The sequence below is a fragment of the Besnoitia besnoiti genome, chromosome IV, assembly GCF_002563875.1.
Source record: "Besnoitia besnoiti strain Bb-Ger1 chromosome IV, whole genome shotgun sequence".
Taxonomy (NCBI): domain Eukaryota; phylum Apicomplexa; class Conoidasida; order Eucoccidiorida; family Sarcocystidae; genus Besnoitia; species Besnoitia besnoiti.
The window spans coordinates 3,300,780-3,320,658 of record NC_042359.1 but is presented as its reverse complement, the minus strand read 5'-3'; the positions used below and the strand labels follow the sequence as shown (position 1 = coordinate 3,320,658).

Genomic DNA, 19,879 nt, shown 5'->3' with positions numbered 1-19,879 from the left:
TGCAGGCCGGAGGGGCGGCAGAGAATAGCTGAGTTCGAGGAACGGTAACTAGCATCGACTTGGAATGGACAGTGGCGCCTTGGGGCAGCCCGCGGAGAGGGGGGCCTCTGGCGAGCATCGAGCGAAACTAGAGGGAGACACATAACACCACGCTCGCGGAGAGGGCAAGGACACAAAAAACCAGAAAAAAAAGTAAAGCAGAGGAGAAGGCGAAGCGAGAGATGAGAGAGCGAGACGGAAACGCGTCGCTCGCGGCCCCCGAAACTGACGCTTCGCAGGAGACTTTTCCATTTCGTGGTTCGTGGGCGGCGAAGAAGCTGGATGGTGGCTGGCTAGTCAGTGGGCACGCACACACAGGCTGAGAGGCTAACTATGCGCGCGCGGGAGTGTTTTCGCGCTTGTGTTCGTGGATGAGATGTCATCTGACCACCTGTGCTGGTTGCATTGGCTTCGCTTGTCCCAACCCCTAAACCATTGGCCTAAAAAATACCTTCAGCTCACTTCCAGAACTGGCTCTTCGAGTTCTATTTATGGACGGCTCTGAGTGCCCGTGACAACAGACATGCAGACAAGCTGAACTGGGACGTCGAGCAGAGAGAGAGTAGCGTATGCGAGGTATAGCTTGTGGTCATGCCTTTAGGACCCCGTCAACCACACCACCATTTACACATATATATTCTGCAGCTGGCTCTAAGGGCACTTCACCAGGGGTCGTGGGACTGTTGTTTCACTACATATATATATATATATATATATATATATATATATATATATATATATATATATATATATATATATCAGGTACGCATAAACGCGTCCCTCGAGGTCAGTTGTGTTGAAAGGGGAGCTTTGCGGCGGCCAGCAAGAGCAGGCGGCGTGTTCGCAGCCCATTAGTTTTTTGCGTGTCCAAGAAGAAGAACCTGTCTCTTCATTGGCAAAGTACATGGCGGGAATACAGAAACACTGGTAGAGGACCGCGCAGACGTTCGGCACGCCGAGCCCGCATGAAACAAAGCGTGGTCGCGGGCTGAAGACAGACGACAAAACATGTATAAGCCTGGACATGTACATACGCTTTCGGCTGTATCTGAACAGATGCATATGTACACATTTATCGAATATGCATGCATAAGCCTGAAAGCAGGCCCGAACAGGTGGGACGAGGTTGTTGTAAATCCGAATAAAACTGGCCCCCCCGACTTGCATTTTCGCCCTAGCCGCGAGCGATCGAGGGAGCAGAGGGCGAGCGTCAAGGACGCCAACGCACGTATTCCGCTTCACGGGGGACTAGGGGTGAGGGGGCTTTTGGTGGGTTGAGAGGCTCGCGCCCTCCAGACTGGCTTCTCGCTCGGCCATTCGATGCGAAACCGGAAGAAGATCGCCGACAGCGGGAAAAGATAAAAACGCGAGAGGATGCCGCGTCGTTTGACCCGGCGGCAATCGAGAGGCTGCGACTCGGCCGTTTAGCGTCACGACGAGGCACGCCAGTCGAAGCGCCTCGCAGATTCGGCTTTTCCTCAGTCATATTCGCGCGCCGAAGACTGCGTGGAAATCATCACTTCCTCAAGCATATGCTGCTGGGCATTAGGGCCCTGTTTGAGAGGAATCGTCGCGCGAGGGCTATGCACACGACGGGCAGCTGCGACAGGCCAAAAACACGGGAAAAAAGAAGCCTTTGCCGCCGCGTGGAATGCACCCTTCACAGCGAACAACGGAAGGAGACGCAAACATGTTTCTTGATGGAACCCTGAGTCGCACGGCCTCACTGACTTTGATCGCTACACTCTGAATGTGACTGGTAGCGACATGTCCAGTTCCCGCCATCAAACTGTGAACCTTCTTTCATCGACGGCCCTCGCTACACCTGTGGTGTCTGAACTTCAGAGCAGCGAGTGTGAGCGAGTGTGGGATCGCTTCGTTCACAGATGCACTGGAAGGTGCGCCCGACTCACTCGAGATGTCGAGTCGCGGCGTGGTGGATGGTCTTCGAGACTTCTTCCCGCCCGACTTCCGCGACGTTCTGCCGCTTTCCTCGTTGACCTCCGTAGTCTCATCTTCGAGAGCCTTCTGACCCTTCTTCGCTCCTCTGCCTTCGCCTTTTTTCCCAAGCTCGCCCGTCGGGCACAGTTCTCGGTAGGCGCGGAGCTGATGGGCAACAGACCGCGAGGCGCAAAAAATTCGCTTCACATAATGAACGCGATTCATTTACCAAAGCCAGAGCGGCGACCAGCTGCCTCAATGATTCACACAGAAACCTACATCAGCCGATCTAAACCTATTTTCAGAGTCCACGTACGCCAGTGCGTACAGCAAGACCGCCTTGCAGGCAAACTCACGCGGGGCTACGTCCCCAAGCTCCACTGCTTGGCGGTATACCGTGAGGCTTCCGTCGATGGAGAAATCGTCTCAGGAGGCTTCAATCGACCGCCACGCCTCTCGCCTGCAGCATCTATACTGGCGATCGATCGCGGGTAAAGCTGCCATTCCTGCGTTCCGCGAAACCCGCAGACTTCTGGGCCGCCGCACACGCAAATCCCTCCCATAAATACCGAGATATACGTAGATATATATATATATAAATGGGACATACACGCACGTATGTATGCAACCGTGTATGCTGATAGACTCGGGCGTCTATAGGAGATGGGGAGAGGAAGACAGGCGCACAGACAGGAAGAGCTTCAGGCGTGCCGGGGGCGTGAGACGCTCAAGCGCTTCACCCTCTGACATCGTGACGCGCAGGACTCGCGCAGGCTGACTTGGAATCCCAGCAGAACACCACTGTCCTCCAGGTCCTCCGCGGAGGCTAACCTTCTCGATGAACTCGTAGAGGCCGTCGGACCACAAGTTGCGGTCTCTGTCGAGGCGGCGAAAGAAGACGTCGTAGTGGGTGTCTTTGTCGTGGTAGCGGACGTAGAAGATGTTTCGGTCCTTCCGGTCTGGGAGCACGAGGCTTATGGCCAGAAACGGAATGCTGCCTTGCTTCTCCGCGCCCTGTTTGCATTGCTCCGCGGAGTCCCAAAAACACCATTCCCAGCGATCTGCGTAGCAACACACACGCACGGCGACACGGTGAGCCACCGCAGAAGCGCGTCGCGACCCAAAGGACGCGACGCCGTTACCGAGACGACAAAGCGACCGCTCTTGCAGACAAGGGAGAATGCACCACAACACCGACTTGGCAAACATACACGAAAGCAACTCAGGCACAGGCCCTGGTTCGCGATAGGCAGCGCGCCCCGTCTCAGAAGGCGGGGAGGACGGAAGACTGGGGAAAGGCGAGATCAACACCGTCGAGAGAGGAGAGATAGAGCGTGGCGGCACAGGCATACACACAACGAAAAACAATCCGACAACCACAAAAATGAACCCTGGAAAACCATGAAATGTGCTCACATACGCACGCATTCATGCGTGAACGAGGTACGATGAGCACCAGAGTTGCTCGCGATATGACAGTTCAAAGGCGGCACTGTACACCTACGTATGTAAGCATGACGGGGGGCATCTCCGCACGACAATAAACACATAATCACATTCCTTTCCTTGTTGATTATCGTCCAAATATGCACCACGTCGGGCGTGTAGTCACTAGCGAGCCAACAACCGCGGGAGCGAGAGCCCAGACGGCCCCAGGCCTGGCACGTAATGCCCTACCCGGCCTTCAGCACCTTGGCCTCCATTTAATGAAGACGTCATCACACGAGCCGAGGCAGACAAGTCGAGTAACAATGACGACGCATCATGCAGGCCCGGGACGAGGCGATCGAAAATAAATGCCAGAAACGCAGAAACTCCTAACGGCGGTTGCTCCACCGCGGGCATCATCTTCTCTTTGCCATGCGCACTTCAGTGCCGTTGGCGAGAGAAACCAGGGACATGCACCGGCTCACAAACGGACCACGAGTCATGCAACGCAGTCTCTGTGTCAAGCCGCTTCGTCCGCTGCGCTGCGCTTTTTTTGTCTCCCGCTTGGCTTGAGGCGTCTATCACGCGAACGCATCTGGCGCACGCTACCCGCAAAGGCTCTGCGACTGCGGAGCTCTCTCTGCGTCTACAGACGCAGGCCCCCGAGGCTCGCGGCGCATGCTGCATCCCTCCTCGTTCTGAAGGGACGATCTTTGTGAGTGTGTGAGCGTGTGTCAATCCAGGTGGCAGCCGATCACTATCTTTGCATGCGGCCAACATTTTCACCTGGTTCGACTTCGACGGGTTTGAAGTACTGCTGCGTCCACGTTCCTTGGCTTCGAGTGAACCTGTCCAGCGAGCCTTCCAGCACACGCGCGAAAAATGCAGAAAACCTCCTTCTGTGGTTCAAAGGAAACTGAGCCGCGCCATCCTGGCCTTCGGCGAGAGCCCGCGGGGTCTCAACAGCGATGTCAAAATATATATACATGCATGAATTACATGTATAGTATAGGAGAATACGAATATATGGGAAGGCCTATAGCTCCACGCACACCATAGAAACTTGTGCGTGCCAGTCAGCGGCAAGCCTTCTGGGTCTGCCTGGAAACGCTCACGGCAGGCATGAAGCCACAGCCCCGCACGCACGCTTCCGTAAGCCGCCACGCGGCTTCTTTCTTCACTGCCAACCATGGGGGTAGGGAGCGCAGACACACCCGAAGCTTCCACAGACAAGTCAGTGCGGCGAGAGCGCAGCGCCTCCGTCCGCCACCCCCGGAAGCTGACACTCCCCCGTATCCACCCGTCGCAGGCAGCCTCGGAAACAAGCCCTGACGCCCCTTGTTCTTGCGCATACAGGCCCTCGCGGCGCATTTGGCGAGGCCAGACGCGTCCATGGCACGAAGGCACACGCACGACACTTCCAGCAGATCTCTTCCTCTCCCACTGCAGGCAAACGTGTGCAGGAATGTATGGATGAATGCATGTATGCACAACTGTAAATAAATAAATACATATATATATGTATCACTGGGATGCGCACGGACCGAAGGGGGAACCTAACGTGTGCGGACGGGAGGTGGCGCTTCCTTGCGCTACGCGTGTCTGTGGAATGGGCACGCGCAAATGCCTGACCATCCAGCACCCGCGCGTTTGGATTTTTTCGTCCCCGCGGCAACAACGCCGCAGCCAAAACCGCATCGCCACGCCCAATCAGACATGCATCATGGATGGATTCACCAGAGGCGCTGTCGGCGCACGCGCAGCTGCGCAATCGGGCGAATAGATCGACTCAAATGCCTTGTCATGCAGCGCAGGAGACATCAGTCGCCAGGGGCATGCAAGGCGACGACTCGTGGGAGGACATAGATCTGTGGAGGCGCCCCCGGCCCGTTCTGCCCACCACAGGCACATGTGCAATCACCGTAACGTGCATTTAGCCTCTCACCTGGTTTGACTTCCATCGCTTTGCCGTAGCAGGTCATCCACGTGCCGCCGCCGGGGTTCAGCCGCTCCAAGGGCCCCTCGAGGACGTGGGCAAAGAACGCAAGGCGCTCCTTCTGAGACATTTCGCCGAGATTCTAACAAGGCAGACAACCCAGAACGCGCCACGCTCACTGCATGAGCGAGACCCCCTTCGGTCTGTATTCACCGATTCAGAATGCCCGCCTCTGGAATCCGCTCGCGACGCCATGGTACCCTCGACATCCCCTTGTATACCAGCGCGCGCCGCGTTTCTGCTCGTCGGTTCAACCGCACTGGGCGCATCTGGACTAACAAAGATAGATGTTATGGAAATGAGGTACATAGATAGGCACGTAGATATAGATATAGTTATTGATGTACAGATATAGATATAGACCGATAGAGAGGAAGAGATAGGTATGCATCTGAAAGTCTTAATAGATGCCGAGTGTGACACGAATACAGACAAACAGGGTACACATAAACGCAAATATGTTTCATATGCAGAGGCAGCTCCTTTGTTGCATGCACTCTGACAACTTCCACGCGTGTCGAGCCTCTTACCACGTCTACGGGCTCGCCCTTTTCGTCCGCCTCCTTCTGCGCAATCAGCATCGCCTGCTGGAGCAGCGGCGACTGATTGGTGGGCACGCTCGAGTCAACTGCACGCAGAGCGCAAGAGACACCCGCACAGAGCGTGGAGGCGGGAAACGGCATGACTTCAAATATTTGCAACAGTCGACGCCACCGGCAACGCGACGCGTCGCTCCCTGGTTCCCCGTGTCCACACATATTAGGTGCACTGCAAAATAAAGAGAAACGCAATGCGCTTGCCGTGTCGAAACCCACACACTGATCCTAAACTAAACTCTCACGTTAGAAATCTCAATGTACGGGGATAATGAAAGCCAGCACGTTGTGTTACCAGTCCAGCGGGCTGCAGGAGCGCAGCAGTATGAAGCGCTTCGTTGTCTGTATCTCGATGAGCTATCCAGAGCGCTCAGATGCACACACGGCAGCTCATGCGTACATATATATATATATATATATATATATGTATATATATATGTATAGTTTTTTGTCCTATAGGGGGTCTCGGCACACCGATAAACGTACCCACCGGTGTGCTCACACGCGTAAGCCGCGTCCAACCTCCTGACTGTGTGGAGAACCTCTCACGATAGACGCGCGGAATGCGCCGACCTCAAGTCGCATTTAGAAAAAGGAAAGTTGTCAACTTACGGCGAAACCAGGAGATATTGACACGGGGGAGCGTCTTGCCGCTCTCCGCCTTGAGGCTGTACCTGCGCTCAACGTACCGAGGTCACGCCGTGATCAGCACACACGCATGCAGTGGGCCGCTCATACGGAGACAAGGAAAATAAACACTACATTTGTATTCCCTCTACACCTGCATCACGCGCCGCTGCATTGCCGACGCTCTTGTTGCGGTGTGCAAACACACGAGAAAAGACTCGAGAGACGCGGCGGTCTCCCCACAAAGGCCTTACGACACAAAGCAGCTCCACGAAACACGCATCGCGTCTCTCACGTGTGCTTTTCCACGTAGAAGTACGTGAATGTGTAACTGTGTACCGCTGCGGCGACGGCCGGCTAAACACTGAATGGTAGGGCAGATACATATTCATCCATACACACATGTATACATGCATATGTCTGTATATATGTATATGTATATGAGCATGCACAGCAGGGGCTCAGCTGGTCCTTATGCTCTGACGCGTACCACGTGCGTTTGGGAAAGTTTTTATCAATCAGCTCTTCCTTGATTGGCACTGTTACCGAGGCCAGGCGCGTGTTTTTCATCATCCCTTTCTTGTAAAGCACGATGGTGACCTCCGAGTCCACCTGGCGAACGTGGAGCATCAGTCGCTCCTCGACCAGAACGGCCTGTGTTCCCTTTGTCTTCACGACTACAGCGAAAGCACCGGAACAAGAAACAAATTCGATACAGAGACGCCTCGCAAGCCCTGGGCTTCTCCACGGGTTTTTACTTCATGAACTAAATCCTGAGAGGCCGCGAAGCCACACAACGAACACAGCGACCTGGCACTCGCTGCAGACTGCTCCACCCGACCGACGCTAGCGCGCCAGGTGGCACATGGCTTGTGATGCATATATATGTAGGTAGCTAAATGTATATATATATATATATATATATGTGCGTGTGCGTGCGTGCGCGCTTCGTTTCTGGAGCAAGCTTGTTGTTTCTGATGCTTGTGAGGCCTGTCTGTGGAACGGTAGCCTGCGGCTGAGTTCGCACGTACCCCAACCGAAAACAACCAGAAGCACAGAAGAAGGTAAGTGGCTGTCACGGAGGCAGGCGACAAAGCCGGCGTTGCAGTCCTGATATTCATGAAACGTTGACTCTCGGGGCGCGCAAAAAACTGCCTTCGCGGTCTGCCAGGCTGTATTATGGAGGCAAACCTCTCTGTGTTGCTTGGAGCTCCCCGTAGGATCGCGAAAGTTTGAAGGCGACAGCAGCGTTTCAACAGCAGCGTTACCTTGTGTGGTGGCGTTTTTGCGGCCGATTTCCACGGTGAGGTACAGTGAGGCTGACTTCGGGACGTGATCAAGTTCGTGGATTTCCACGAGAAGATTGAATTTTCTGTGGTCGTGCAGTCCCAGATAGTAAAACAGGGCGCCTGCAACGCAGCGACAATCGCAGAAAATTGCGTCCGAGACACTTCTCGGGGGTTCGCTGAATCGGTCTGTGGTCTCGCACCGGCTGCCTCCGGGTCTCCCTCACTCCGGGGCAGTCGTGGCACTACGCGTGTCAGGCATCGCTGTCTAAAAGGCTGAGTCCGCACTACGCCTCCGCACAACTGAACACGCCTTCGATACAGAACAAGCTAAGAACGCTGCCGTCTGAAATCGACGCCGTACCGATGCAGCCGCACTCTGTGGGGTGAGGCAGGCCGGAGGTCATGTGCCGAAAGCACGATCCCGCGACGCCGGTCACTGCGCCTCCAACTGCCTTCGCGCCAAACCCCAACCCCTTTCCCATCAGACGCAGCGCGAGCGCCATTTTGCCGAGTTTGGAGAAGAAAAAGGGCAGGAGGCGCGGGTGATGATGGAGTGAGTCGCGACGGGGCAGACCGAAGGCGCGGAAGGCCGGTTCAAGCTCTACGGCTCCAAGGCTGTACAGACAGCAACGCGGCGGTGTTTGAGGATTGACGAAAGTATACAGAGAGTAAAAGAGGAGCAAATCCCGTGACAGAAAACAAGAGCGACGCGAGGACGCAGAGAGACAGGAGAGAGGAAGAGGGTTTGAGCCTGAGGTGGAAGGCGGCGCGGCACTTGAGAGCTAGTTCTGCAGATTGCCTCAAAAAGGAGGGAAGACGGACAGTGCCCCCCTCAAGTAGGGAGAGGAAGAGGCGAGCAACGATTTCGAGGCTAGGGAGGAGGGCCTAATCGGCGACAGGAAACGAACTCGAAAACGGAGAAACGAGCAGGAAAAAAATATAGACTCCCACCCCCTGTGAGGCTGAGAAGCCCTGCTCTGCGGCGCGGAGCTCTCTCTGCACTGGTACAAGACGTGAGGACGAAGCACAGTCTGTGCGGCACGACATTTTCCGTTCCTCCTGAATGGGACTCGCATCGCCAAAAACCCAAAGGAAAATGAATCGAACGCCGCAGTACGGCGCTGGAGGGCCCGAGGCAATTCTGAATACTGAGGAATGGAGCGCCGCAGCGCCTGCTCAGATGACCGCCACCCTCTCCAGTGGCTGCCGGCTTGTTCGCACAATGCGGCAAAGCTGAGCAACTGGAGAAAAACGAATAGCGTAGGCGCTGGGAGAGGACTGGAGAGCCCTTCCCGTGTGGAGCGAAGGGTACTCTGACCGAGTTATCTCTTTCTGACACGAAATTTCGCAGCCACGAGGGCGGGACACAGTCTCGAATACGCGCTTGCTAGCAGCCGCGAGGCCAGCTAGAGTGTGACTGCCGGAATCAGCGCGCGGGAAACAGCGGCGCCTGCGATCTGTACAGGTGGAGGAATAAACGCAACACAAAAAGTCGATAGTTCCGACGGGATTCAGTTTCATGCGATATTTGTCTCTGCGCGGTCGCCAGCCAGCCTGAGTGGAAGAGGAGAACAAACGGGTGAACCATGCGGCCAGCTGGCGACGCTGAGATAAGCAAGCGAGTAGGCGCCTCCACGGCAAGCCGAGAGTCGCGGATGTTTCCCACGAGACAGATTGAGCGGAAGCAAAGACGGCGCGGTGAGTGTCGGGACAAGCAAAAAGAATTCCGGGGAATTTACCGTCAAAAAAGCTCCTCGCCGTCGTCCCTAAGAGCACCGCTCATGCCAGCTAGTCCTGCCATGGATGCCGCGTGAGCGCAGTTCCCACAAGTATGCTGGGGAGACAGATGCAGGAAATGCAGAACGATTCAGACTTATTGAGATCTTGGGGCGAAGAAATTCGGGCCTGAGAACCGAATTCCCGCCGGAAGAGGGGATGAAAACGGGAAAATTGCCCCCCCAAGAGGGACTGCGCATGCAAGGGAAGAGACGAGAAACGCGTCAAGCTAGTCAGAGCCTTGAACTCGTACTGACCACAGGCTTCCCGTAGCTCCAATGGCTAGATGGCGCCTGGCTCCTTCAAGACATCGCAGCAGCCTTGCAGCGAGGAGTGAAGATCGACTCGAAACAGATTCGCCGATTTGAGGTGGATATCGATGATAATTCGAAGGCCAGCGTTGGTTTTGTTGCTGAGCTGCGCCAGAAAATGACGGTTTCGCACCGGCCGGCTTCGCCGCCACACAAGACACCCGGTAGAGCAATAACTATCAGAGCGCGGGGATTTTCGTCGGCCGAGATGTTGCAGTGGCTTTCCAGTAAGTGAGAAGATGATTGTGTTTGCCTGTTGGATACCGCTTCGTTACCTTCCCACTCAGCCATTCGCTGGCACGGATGTCAGACTGCGTCGAGGTCGCACGACAAACAAAAAACCATACGCAATACGTACCACTGAACCCTCACGGCCTCAAGAAAGGCCCCCTAACCGGGAGATGGGCTCACCAAACACACTCACCTCATGGAATGCGTCGTTGCAAGTTGCCCTGTGCTGTTCGAAGAATGCCTGTGCTTTTGTGGCGGCTCGCGCAGTGCGTATGCGGCCGCTCTGGACCGGACAGCAGCATGATCAGTCTCCATAAACGCACTGGACACGCTCAACCGAGAGAACTGTCCGTTCTGTAGCGATATTTATGGCGTTTGTCGTGCCTCGTCAATCCACTCTGGATAGATTCTTTTTGTACGGTGCGTGCAAAAATGGCCAAACATGCGGTCGCCGTGCATTGACGTTGAGCCACGGTCTGTGCTGCGTAGCTTCTCGTCGCCCTTCAGGATAGCAGCTTCCGACGTGTGCCATTAGGGAATACCAATTTGCTGGGACTGCGGTTGCATGAACTCTTCAGCAGTGGTTTGCGTTCTTCACGAGGATAGCCGTTCGCTGAGATGTTCGCTCGGTGGCGAGTTACAGATTCTTAGGGCTTCGCAGCACATTGCGTCTATCCCCCGCGCAAGATCAAACAATATGTAATTGTGACACAATTCGTTAACGTAGTGCCCGTGGTGATCTCGCGTATGAGTCCTGGCTGCAGTCGTAAGTGCGAGAGTGTGGAGGCAACGGCATTTTGGCATAAATCCGCTGCGCCTGCTGGTGATGAGGGTGCTAGCCCTCGAATGTAGTGTACTGTGTCCGCCCTCCTAATATTGCTGTGACATGACGCTGCGATGATCAGTTCCCGTTCCTTTGCAGTTCTAGTGGAGGAGTGCCGTGGGACGGCCCGTGCGCAATACAACTATAACCTGAGGCGCGATCATATGCAGGAAGCGTAAGAAAAGCAAGCACAGAAGGCCTCGCAAACGTGAAAAACGCTGTTGCGCTTGAAAGGTTGAACCAACGCCTGGGCGGAACAACTCATCGTAGAATGTAGGGTTCGTGTTGCAGACCGTCGCACGTTGTGCCTACGGCTGTTGAGCAGCCCTATTCAGGGTACGCGCTTCTCAGCTAACCACCGTCAGATGGAAACACATCCCCAGCCCATCAAAATGGACGCTCAAGGCGCGTTTTCATCAGCTGCTGTACGCGCGGCTTCAGCTTGAACAGAACAGGCAAAGCTCGTGAGCAGAAAAACCGTCGTGTTCAGCCAAGTGGGAACACGGGTATCTCGTGCGCCTTCTGACGCAGCACGGTCCACTGACACTTCTTCAAGCATGGTAAAAAGCGTATTGTCTCCCATTTAGTCAAACAGTTCTGTGTTCTGTCTACCCTTGCCGGCACTTGTCTCTCAATACGCGTTCCTGGCGGGGGGTCGGAGTGTGGGCTCTGGCGGCGCCTTCTGGTCATAAGCGTTTGCACTGGAGCGGAAGACGCAGCGAAGGACGAAAATCTAGTAGTAGAATGAGAGAATAACCCACGCAGTTCTTTCGCAGAATTGCCTTTTCACGACTTTCATGCTTTGCTGCATCGATGTGGCGTTGATCTTACCCCGCTGCGCCGTGACAGCATGCCTGACGGAGACAGTGCACGGCGTCGCGCAGGATTGCGCCGAATTCAAGAAACGCAAGTCACTGCCTTGCGAAATCCTCTACTCTTTTGTTTTATGAGCTGCAGAAAAGGAGCAGTTTTGCTCATTCATCTTCAATCCCGCTAGGCTTGCCTGCAGGCGAAGATTTGTTCCTCGGTTTCAGTTCTGTTGCATCTATCTAAACGCTGAGTGTGTCTTCTGTGCCCGCGTAGCTGTCGATGCCACAGCCCGAAATCGCCTGAGGAAAAAGGCCCTTCTCCGATGAATCTCCACGTTTCTGTCTTTGCTCGACAGATTTCTGGTGCCGCAGCTTCGCTTATTTGATGCCTGGAGAACGATTCAGAGAGACGTTTCCTTAGGAACGCGCTCGGCGTGTGCAGAATGCCCAGCCGCCAGACGCATGAGCCAGCCCGCCAGCCGCACAAGGGAGTACCTTCTTGACACTTCTCCACTTCCTGGATGAAACAAACGGGAAGTGGCTTTTCCCGTTCTGTTTTTCGGGTCATTTTCTCCGCGAGTAGCTGGCGACGTCGTGATGGGTGTATACACGTCTTCGTGAAGTATCGTGAATCCTCCCATGGCTTCAATTGCCGTTTTCGTTTTTCCTCCTGAAGAACTGAGGCCGCGACGCACAGATGCCCGCGATACGCGCTCTCCAATTCATGCTTAACTCTCTGGTTTACTGGAGCGTTACACGGCGCCCCTAGCACCATGGAAAAGGGAAGTTTCCTCCGCCTCGCCGGCGACTTGATCGGCGAGTCGTACGCGCAGATTGCAGATGAGGCAAGTCCATCAACGAGGTTTTTACTTTCCGCGACATCCGCTTCAACAGAGCTGCCCCCAGCCTTCTCTCAGTCCACATCAGTGATCCACTAGTCTTGCAGTTGTCTCTTTGCCTCCCGCTGCCTGTCCGGTCTCCTGTTGCTTACTTGACCACGTTTTTTGCTCTTCTTTCTTTCACAGGCCCGCCACTCTCGCGCTCAGCAGTTTCGAATGTAAGGCACCTCCATCCACTGTTTGGCTTGACAGGATGCAATTTCACCCCCTCTTTTTTTCGCTTGACATGCATACTGTGATGTGACTCTACACACGGCGCGCGACCTAAACAGAGAAATCCCACTGCCCACTTCACTCCAAACGTGCCTCCGCTGCTTCCTTGCGCCAACGTCATGTTGCACTGTGAGCCTAGTCTTTAGGCTCCTTCTCCGTAACTGCTAGGATGGAGATAAGTTTAGCTGTATGTACATATATATATATGTAAAAAAAATCTATGTGTGTATGCGACACACGCCTCTGCTTTCTGATACTCGCCTCGCGATTATGGAGGACGCCTGCGGGCCGTTTTCGTTGTTTTTAGACTGCTTGAGCAGCGCCGCCTCCCTGAGGAAGGCTGGGACGACTTGGCGGTTTCGCTCTTCCTTGAGGAGCTCGCCGCTGCAGACAGGTAAGGCGTCGCGTGTCTCCCTTGTTCCGCCGTTAGTATGGCATTCCGACATACCTCTGGAGCATCTTGCGCATTTGTTAGCGACACGCATCTATTCGGGCGGGTAGCAGCAGAATGGGGATTTAGGATGTTGCATTCAACAACTGCTTCTTCCGTGAGCCGCACCTCTACTGAATGTGCCAAGAACTCGCAGCGGGGCGTTCGGTTCATTGTGTTTTCGGAGATCATTGAAGCCTTCACGGAGTGCTTTTCTTTTTTCCTCGTAAATCGTTCCCTCGCTCCGGCGCGACGGTCTGGCGGCGAGTTGCTTGCTTTGCATCACGCGGAATTGTTTCCACACCGTGCGGTATATACACTCGGCTCAGTCACCTTCGCGTGTGTTCGTTTGGAACGCGTCTCTGCTAACTTGTTCTGCTTCGCGCGTCGGGCCTCGTGTGCAGCAACAACCACCTCGGCAACGTGGGCGTCGGCGAGCGCGAGGGTCGAGTCTTCAGCCGGCTGGTCGCGCAGCGGAACTTTGGCCTCGCACACGGAATTGGCAGGTCAGTGGCTGCACTCGCGTCTCAACACGTCTCTGTTTCGCTGTCACCGATCTCGCGCACGACTAAAGTGGACCACGTGCGAACATGCAAAAATATGTATATATAAATGTATGCTGAATGCAGACGCCTGCACGTGTGCGAGTCAATGTTACATGTATACATACATGAACATATATACATACGAACGCACACGTATATACACCTGTAGTTATATATATATGTATGTGTGAAAGTATGTATTCATGCATGTATTTATGTGGAGGTGACTCAGCCGCATGCAGATCACTTCTCGGTGCGGTAGCTTGCATTCGTTCGCTCGGTGTACGTGCTGGGGATGCGTCTAGGTTCGTTTTCGTGGATCTGTATCGCCATCGCATGCGTCGCGGATCCTACCAGAGCTGCGCCTTGGCTTCTTTTCTCCGCTCGGGGTCTCGTCTGCTTCGCCGTTCAATCATCTCTGCATGTATGCTCTGCTGGCGAACGCTCACGAGAATCCATCCATCAACCACCATCTCAAAACGAAGCACGACAGCGCATAGCTGCACAGGTGTGTCAGCCTGGGACGGCGCAAGGCCCAGCCTTCAATTCTCTCTCCCAATGCGCAGCGGGGCTTGTCAAACAGATCCGGCGACATCGCAGCCTTGCAGCCGAAAGCCGCAGGCTCTTCGCTGCTCTTCGCCCTCACCCGCCGCCTGGCTCTCGACGCACTGCACGTCTGCGGACTCAGGGTAAAGTCCAGCTTGTTTCCTTCTCCGCCTCAAAGCCCCGCGACAGGGGCGCTTCTGAGTGTGTGCGGGGAGTCTCGCCGTCAGTGGACCGCGGTTGGAGGCCCGACCGCGTCTCCTTATTGTCGCTCGCGGAAGGGAGGCCACACGATTGCACGCAGGAGGCGAGAGTCGGCGTTTTTTTCATCATGCGTATTCATATTTATGGTAGGCAGGCGGGCGAACATGTAGCCGCGCGGGGGGGCGGCTCTCAGTCGAGTTTCGGGGTACAGCATATAGATGTGCGTATATATGCGTTGAGCGAATGTGGGTAGTTCGAAAGAGGCTTTACATGTGGAACGACAGTTTTTCGCAATACGCCATGTTGGCAATCAAGTTTTTTTCCTCAGGCAGCGAAGGCCGCGCTTGTCGTCCCGTTTGCGACGGGCATGTCGCTCGCTCTGTGCTTCTCGGCGCTTCGGAGCTCCCGGCCGCGTTCTGCGCACTTCATCATTTTTTCCCGAATCGACCAAAAGGCCTGCCTAAAGTCCATCTACTCTGCCGGTAAGCCTAAACCGACTCACTTCACAGAGGCCCTCGAGCCGCGTATAGGCAAATCTTTACTCGTGTCCGCAGGCGTGTGCGTTGATGTATATGATCATGTGTGCATGAATACACGTTTGCATGTCCGCTCGCATCTACGCGCATAGACTCATGCTGACGCATGCATAGGTGTGGATCTCCAAGCCCCTCTACGTGCTCAGGATCGCGACCTACTGTCGGCCGTGATTGCATGCGCCACGCATTCTGTGGAGTTCTCTTCTGGTTTTTCTTCCCAGGATTTGAAGCAGAAGTAGTTGAAATGCGTCGCGCCACAGGCAGCTATGCGCTTCAGACCGACCTCGACGGCATCGCAGGTACTCCCCCGGCTACGGTCTCGTCGTGCGTCTCTTTTGCTCGCGAAGTCCACTCGTTCCTTCGAGCGCTGTGTGCGCGTCTGCCTCATTCCCCGCCTCTTATCCGCCGGTCGGTTCAAGCTCCTCACGGGAATACACATGGTATATAAAGAGCTGCATCTCGGGCACTAAGCAGAGGCGCATTTCATGCGTCTGTGTGCGGAAGGCGCTCCACGTCTCCACTGGTGTATCTCTGCCCTCAGCCTTAGGCCTGGGGGTCGCTGTCTCGGGGGAGAGCCCTTTCGCGTTGACGTGGTGTGCGCTTTTCCGCAGGTCGCTGCGCCGCGGCCTCTGCGCGAATGTTTCTTTCGCTCTGTGGACAGCAGGGCTCTGTCGCGCGCTTGTTTGTCTCGCTGCAGATGCCATCGACCGGCTGGGGCCTGAGAACGTGCTCTGCGTGCTGAGCACGACGTCGACCTTCGCCCCGCGCGAGCCCGACCAGGTCGACGAGATCGCGCGTGTAAGGGAGGCCGCATCCGTCAGTCGAGTCGTGGGCTCGAGGAAGATTTGCTGCTGTGTAGGAGTTAAGGGATTAAGGGTGCTCAGGGACTAAATGTGGCACTTCCTCATAAACGTGCCGTCGAGAAAAGGCAGATGCTCGTGCCAGCGGTTGAGGCGTCCAGCCTACGCGACGCGAGCCCCCGATGCTCTTCGGGTCGCAAGCGCGGCAGCGTGCGTCCTGCAAGCAAACACGATTCCGAGACGCAGTGTAGCAAACGTTGGCGAGGCGCTGGCGCTCAGAGCAGCGGCGGAGCCTCCGACGGGCGTGGAGCCACGGGCTCCGCCGGCGTTATGCACTGCGGAGCGAAGCGCGAGTGTCTGCAGAAGGCATCGCTGGTGGTGTCTGGCGGCTGTCGTCTCTTCGTTGGCGGTCGCGTTTCGCGCTCACGCGCCGCCGTGTATCTGGGTCGAAATCGCATCCGTTCTTTTTTTTTCCGTGTTTGAGTTCGTTGTCCATTTTCTCGCGCCGCAGCTCTGCAAGGCGAAAGACGTCGGGCATGTGGTGAACAACGCGTACGGACTCCAGTGCACCAAGTGCTGTCATCTCGTTGACCAGGTCAGCGTCTGGGAGGTTCCTCGGCGAGCCTCACCTCTCAACCCCTCCGCAGATAGATCCATGTGTACAGAAACATGTTTCGGCTCCGCATCTGCGCCTGCGCACACGGCCCCGCTTATCAGCGTGAACAATGCATGCCTATGAATATATATATATATATATATATATATATATGCGTGTGTGTATTTCTTTGTACTTATATCTATTTCATGCCCATACAAATATGTATTTCTGTGTACTTACATGTATTGTTTCAGTCCGTGCGCCGCGTGCGCCTTATGCAGCTGCCTCGGCGTCTGCGCTTGGTCCGGCTGTTGCCGCACTAGGCTCTCTGTGCGTGCTTTCTTGCGGACTTTCGCTTGGCTGCGTATGTCTCCTCTGGGGTTTGCAGGCGCTGCGCACGGGGCGTGTCGATGCGGTCGTTCAGTCCACAGACAAGAACTTCCTCACGCCCGTTGGCGGCGCGATCATCGCTGGCGATCCTGCGTGAGTCTCGCCGCGACGGCTAGACGACTGTCACGAGTCAATTCCGGGACGCAGCAGACGCTCGCGCGCTGGTTCTCGTTGTCCGCACGATCTGCGTTTCTGCTTTCTTTTGTCTTCGGTTTTCTTTTTTCTGCGTCGCAGGAGCCTCCAGCGCATCGCGGCCACCTACCCCGGTCGCGCCGGCAGCGGCCCAGTCCTCGATCTCTTCATCACGCTTCTGCAAATGGGTACTGCTCGGCACGCGCCTTTTGATCACACAGATCTGCAAGTCGCCGGGTTCTAGGGTCGCGAGCTGGGGGGCGGCGACTGCGCTGACCGGCTCAGCGCTAGGCTTCTAGTTTAGGGTTCGAAGTGCCCTTTCTGCGTTGCCTGCAGGACGCACTGGCCTCACGCGCCTGCTGCGCGAACGCCGCGAACTCCATGCCTGGTTCGCCGGCGAACTTGAGAAGCTGTGCGCGGAAGTCGGTGAGTTCCCACACGAATCCGAACGCGCGGTGCTGGCGGGTCGGGCGATGCCGAGGTTTGCGACTCACGTCACGCGCACCATCTTTTGTGTGACGTCTAGGTTTCGTTTCCTTTTCTTCTCCCGCGTTTGCCTCGGTTTGTTGTGACTTGTGTCGTGTCAGACGCGAGCGCGGCTGTAAGCAGGATGTGCTGCTCTGCTTGAAGGTCGGAGCGCACTCCTGACAGACCTCCCATCGGTGCAGTCTCTTGCCGTGAATTCGATACTCGAAGCAGATCGGACGGCTTGTATATGATTAAGTAGATGTGATTCTCTAGTTTTAAACCGTTATTGCTTCCATCAACTGAAGCGGCTCCGCGACCCAAGTCTCCGTCGTGTGCGTTTTGAGGCTCCAGGCAGCCGCATCTTGGAGGCGCGGAATAACCGCATTTCCTTCGCCCTCGATCTTTCCTTCCTGGAAGACGCGGGTGAGACAAACACATCCAGCTCCTCGGGAGGACATGTAGGGGCGCCGCGCCACGCAGAGAGCCCCGATAGCGCTCAGATGCAGCCGCGCGATGCGGCAGACGCAAAGAGTGCGCGGTCGCTGACGTTTTTCGGCTCCGCGCTCTTCAAGCGGAGGTGCTCGGGTCTGCGCGTCGTGCCGTGCTGGCCGCCGTCTCCTTCACCCGCGTCTCCGCCTCCGCAGTCTCTGTCCCCGTCTGCCGCCTCGCCGCCCGCCCCGCCGGTCTCGACTTCCGCCTCCTCACTGTCTCCCGCTGCGCCGCCCTCCAGTGCCCCCCCTGCTGCGTCGTCTGCAGGCGCAGAGCCCGGCCCCAGCGCGCCGGCGGCAGAAGGCGCCAAGCAGGCGGCGCAGAGCGAAGTTGCGCAGGAGCGCACAGGCGCGAAAAAAAAGCGAGCCGGCGCGGCGCCGCCAAACACGAAAACTGTCTGCGGGCACGTTTTCCGCAACTACGGCAGTCACTGCGAGAACTTCCCTGTCCCGTACTGCACCGTTGCAGTCGCGATCGGTACGCCGGCGGGGGCTAACGCGAAGCTTCTGTCCTGAGTTGGCTTCGAGTGGTTTCCCACACACTCAGAAAGACTCGTGACACGTCGGCAGCGGTCTCCAAGGGCTCTGCTTAGGCCATCTGGGAGGGTCTAACCCTAAACTCTAAAACCCTGAAGCTTTCCGCAGAAGCCTGCAGACGCATGCAGGCCATGGAGCGGCGCTTTCGAGGGGGACTCGCGCGCCACGCGTTACGCTGGCTCAAGCGCCGGGTCTCTACGCAGGGCTTCTCTGCGTTGTGCAGGTTGCGATGGCGCTGAGTCGTTACCTTAAACAGGTGCAGGTGCCTCGCGTGTTCTGTGGCGGTTTGTCAGGAGCCAAGAGGGCGGAGCTCGAGGCCTTCTTGCCCCGCTTGCGGCGTGTGGCGCTCGAGATGAAGAAGTCCGCGAGTGGGCAATGAAGCGGCCTAAAGCGGAAGTGGCAGCTCCCTCGGAGCTGCGCGGCTGCTTTTCGAGAACGACTTATCTGCGAAAAGACAGACTGATGGATACAGCGATAGTCATGTCCATAGATAGGTGGATAGGCGCGGAGAGATACAAGCATAGACGTAGATATGCGTATCAGTAGGTATCGATGTGTGCAAACGTTCTGCGTTGAGTTCGGCGCCACATGATTGCCAGTCAGGGATTCGTACGAGAGGAATCTGCGTGGGCGGCTACAGGAAGACAAAACAAACCGGCCGTCCGTGCACGGATGTGGGGGGGTGAAACCGCACACACTAGTGCATTTAGGGTTTAAAGTGAAAAGATATCTATTAACCTTTATGGGATATGTTTTATATGGATGTATATCATTGTTGAAGCACACGTCTGTATACATATATATGTATATATGTTTACACCTGAGTGCCGGTGGCCATGCGCGGAACTGGCAGCAAGTGCGGACGCTTTCATTTTCACTATTTTCCGCGTCTTTTTTGTTGTGCGTCCGCGGAGCCAATCTCAAGCTCCTTCTCCAAGTTTTGCTGGCTAACGGCGCGCCGTCGTATTCCCGTGAGTGTAGCTGCACTGCGGGCCTCCTGCGTGTCTGTTCGGTATACCACGGCGACGCCTGCCTCTTGTGTAGCACTCTGTCTACGGGCTTCCGTCTGTTAATCTCGCGGCGATATCGATGCATAATCTCCGAGTGCGTCTGCAGGGAGACCTGTTGAGTCGCAGAATTTGACGCATTCGCTCGCCCCGGCCGCTGCTGATACACTTTTCGCCTTGCTACACAGCAACGCGAAACAGGGGGTTTAGGGTGCGGGCTTTT

At 55.8% G+C, this 19,879-nt stretch overlaps 2 protein-coding genes across 2 annotated transcripts; one reads left to right on the top strand and one right to left on the bottom strand.

Moving 5' to 3' along the window:
* Nucleotides 1-1,517: 1,517 nt before the first annotated feature.
* On the bottom strand, nucleotides 1,518-8,419 carry BESB_055840 (uncharacterized protein; the record flags this gene model as incomplete). The annotated part of the gene is made up of 9 exons (XM_029364019.1): nucleotides 1,518-1,639; nucleotides 1,953-2,145; nucleotides 2,812-3,041; nucleotides 5,354-5,486; nucleotides 5,935-6,032; nucleotides 6,613-6,674; nucleotides 7,118-7,304; nucleotides 7,896-8,036; nucleotides 8,278-8,419. The coding sequence occupies 9 exons, from the start codon at nucleotides 8,417-8,419 to the stop codon at nucleotides 1,518-1,520; spliced, it is 1,308 nt and encodes a 435-aa protein (XP_029219942.1).
* A 4,220-nt stretch (nucleotides 8,420-12,639) lies between these two features.
* On the top strand, nucleotides 12,640-19,028 carry BESB_055830 (O-phosphoseryl-tRNA(Sec) selenium transferase; the record flags this gene model as incomplete). The annotated part of the gene is made up of 13 exons (XM_029364018.1): nucleotides 12,640-12,689; nucleotides 13,286-13,372; nucleotides 13,813-13,914; nucleotides 14,537-14,642; nucleotides 15,029-15,182; nucleotides 15,458-15,535; nucleotides 15,934-16,034; nucleotides 16,548-16,631; nucleotides 17,023-17,117; nucleotides 17,259-17,344; nucleotides 17,493-17,582; nucleotides 17,976-18,590; nucleotides 18,943-19,028. The coding sequence occupies 13 exons, from the start codon at nucleotides 12,640-12,642 to the stop codon at nucleotides 19,026-19,028; spliced, it is 1,734 nt and encodes a 577-aa protein (XP_029219941.1).
* Between the last annotated feature and the right edge of the window lie 851 nt (nucleotides 19,029-19,879).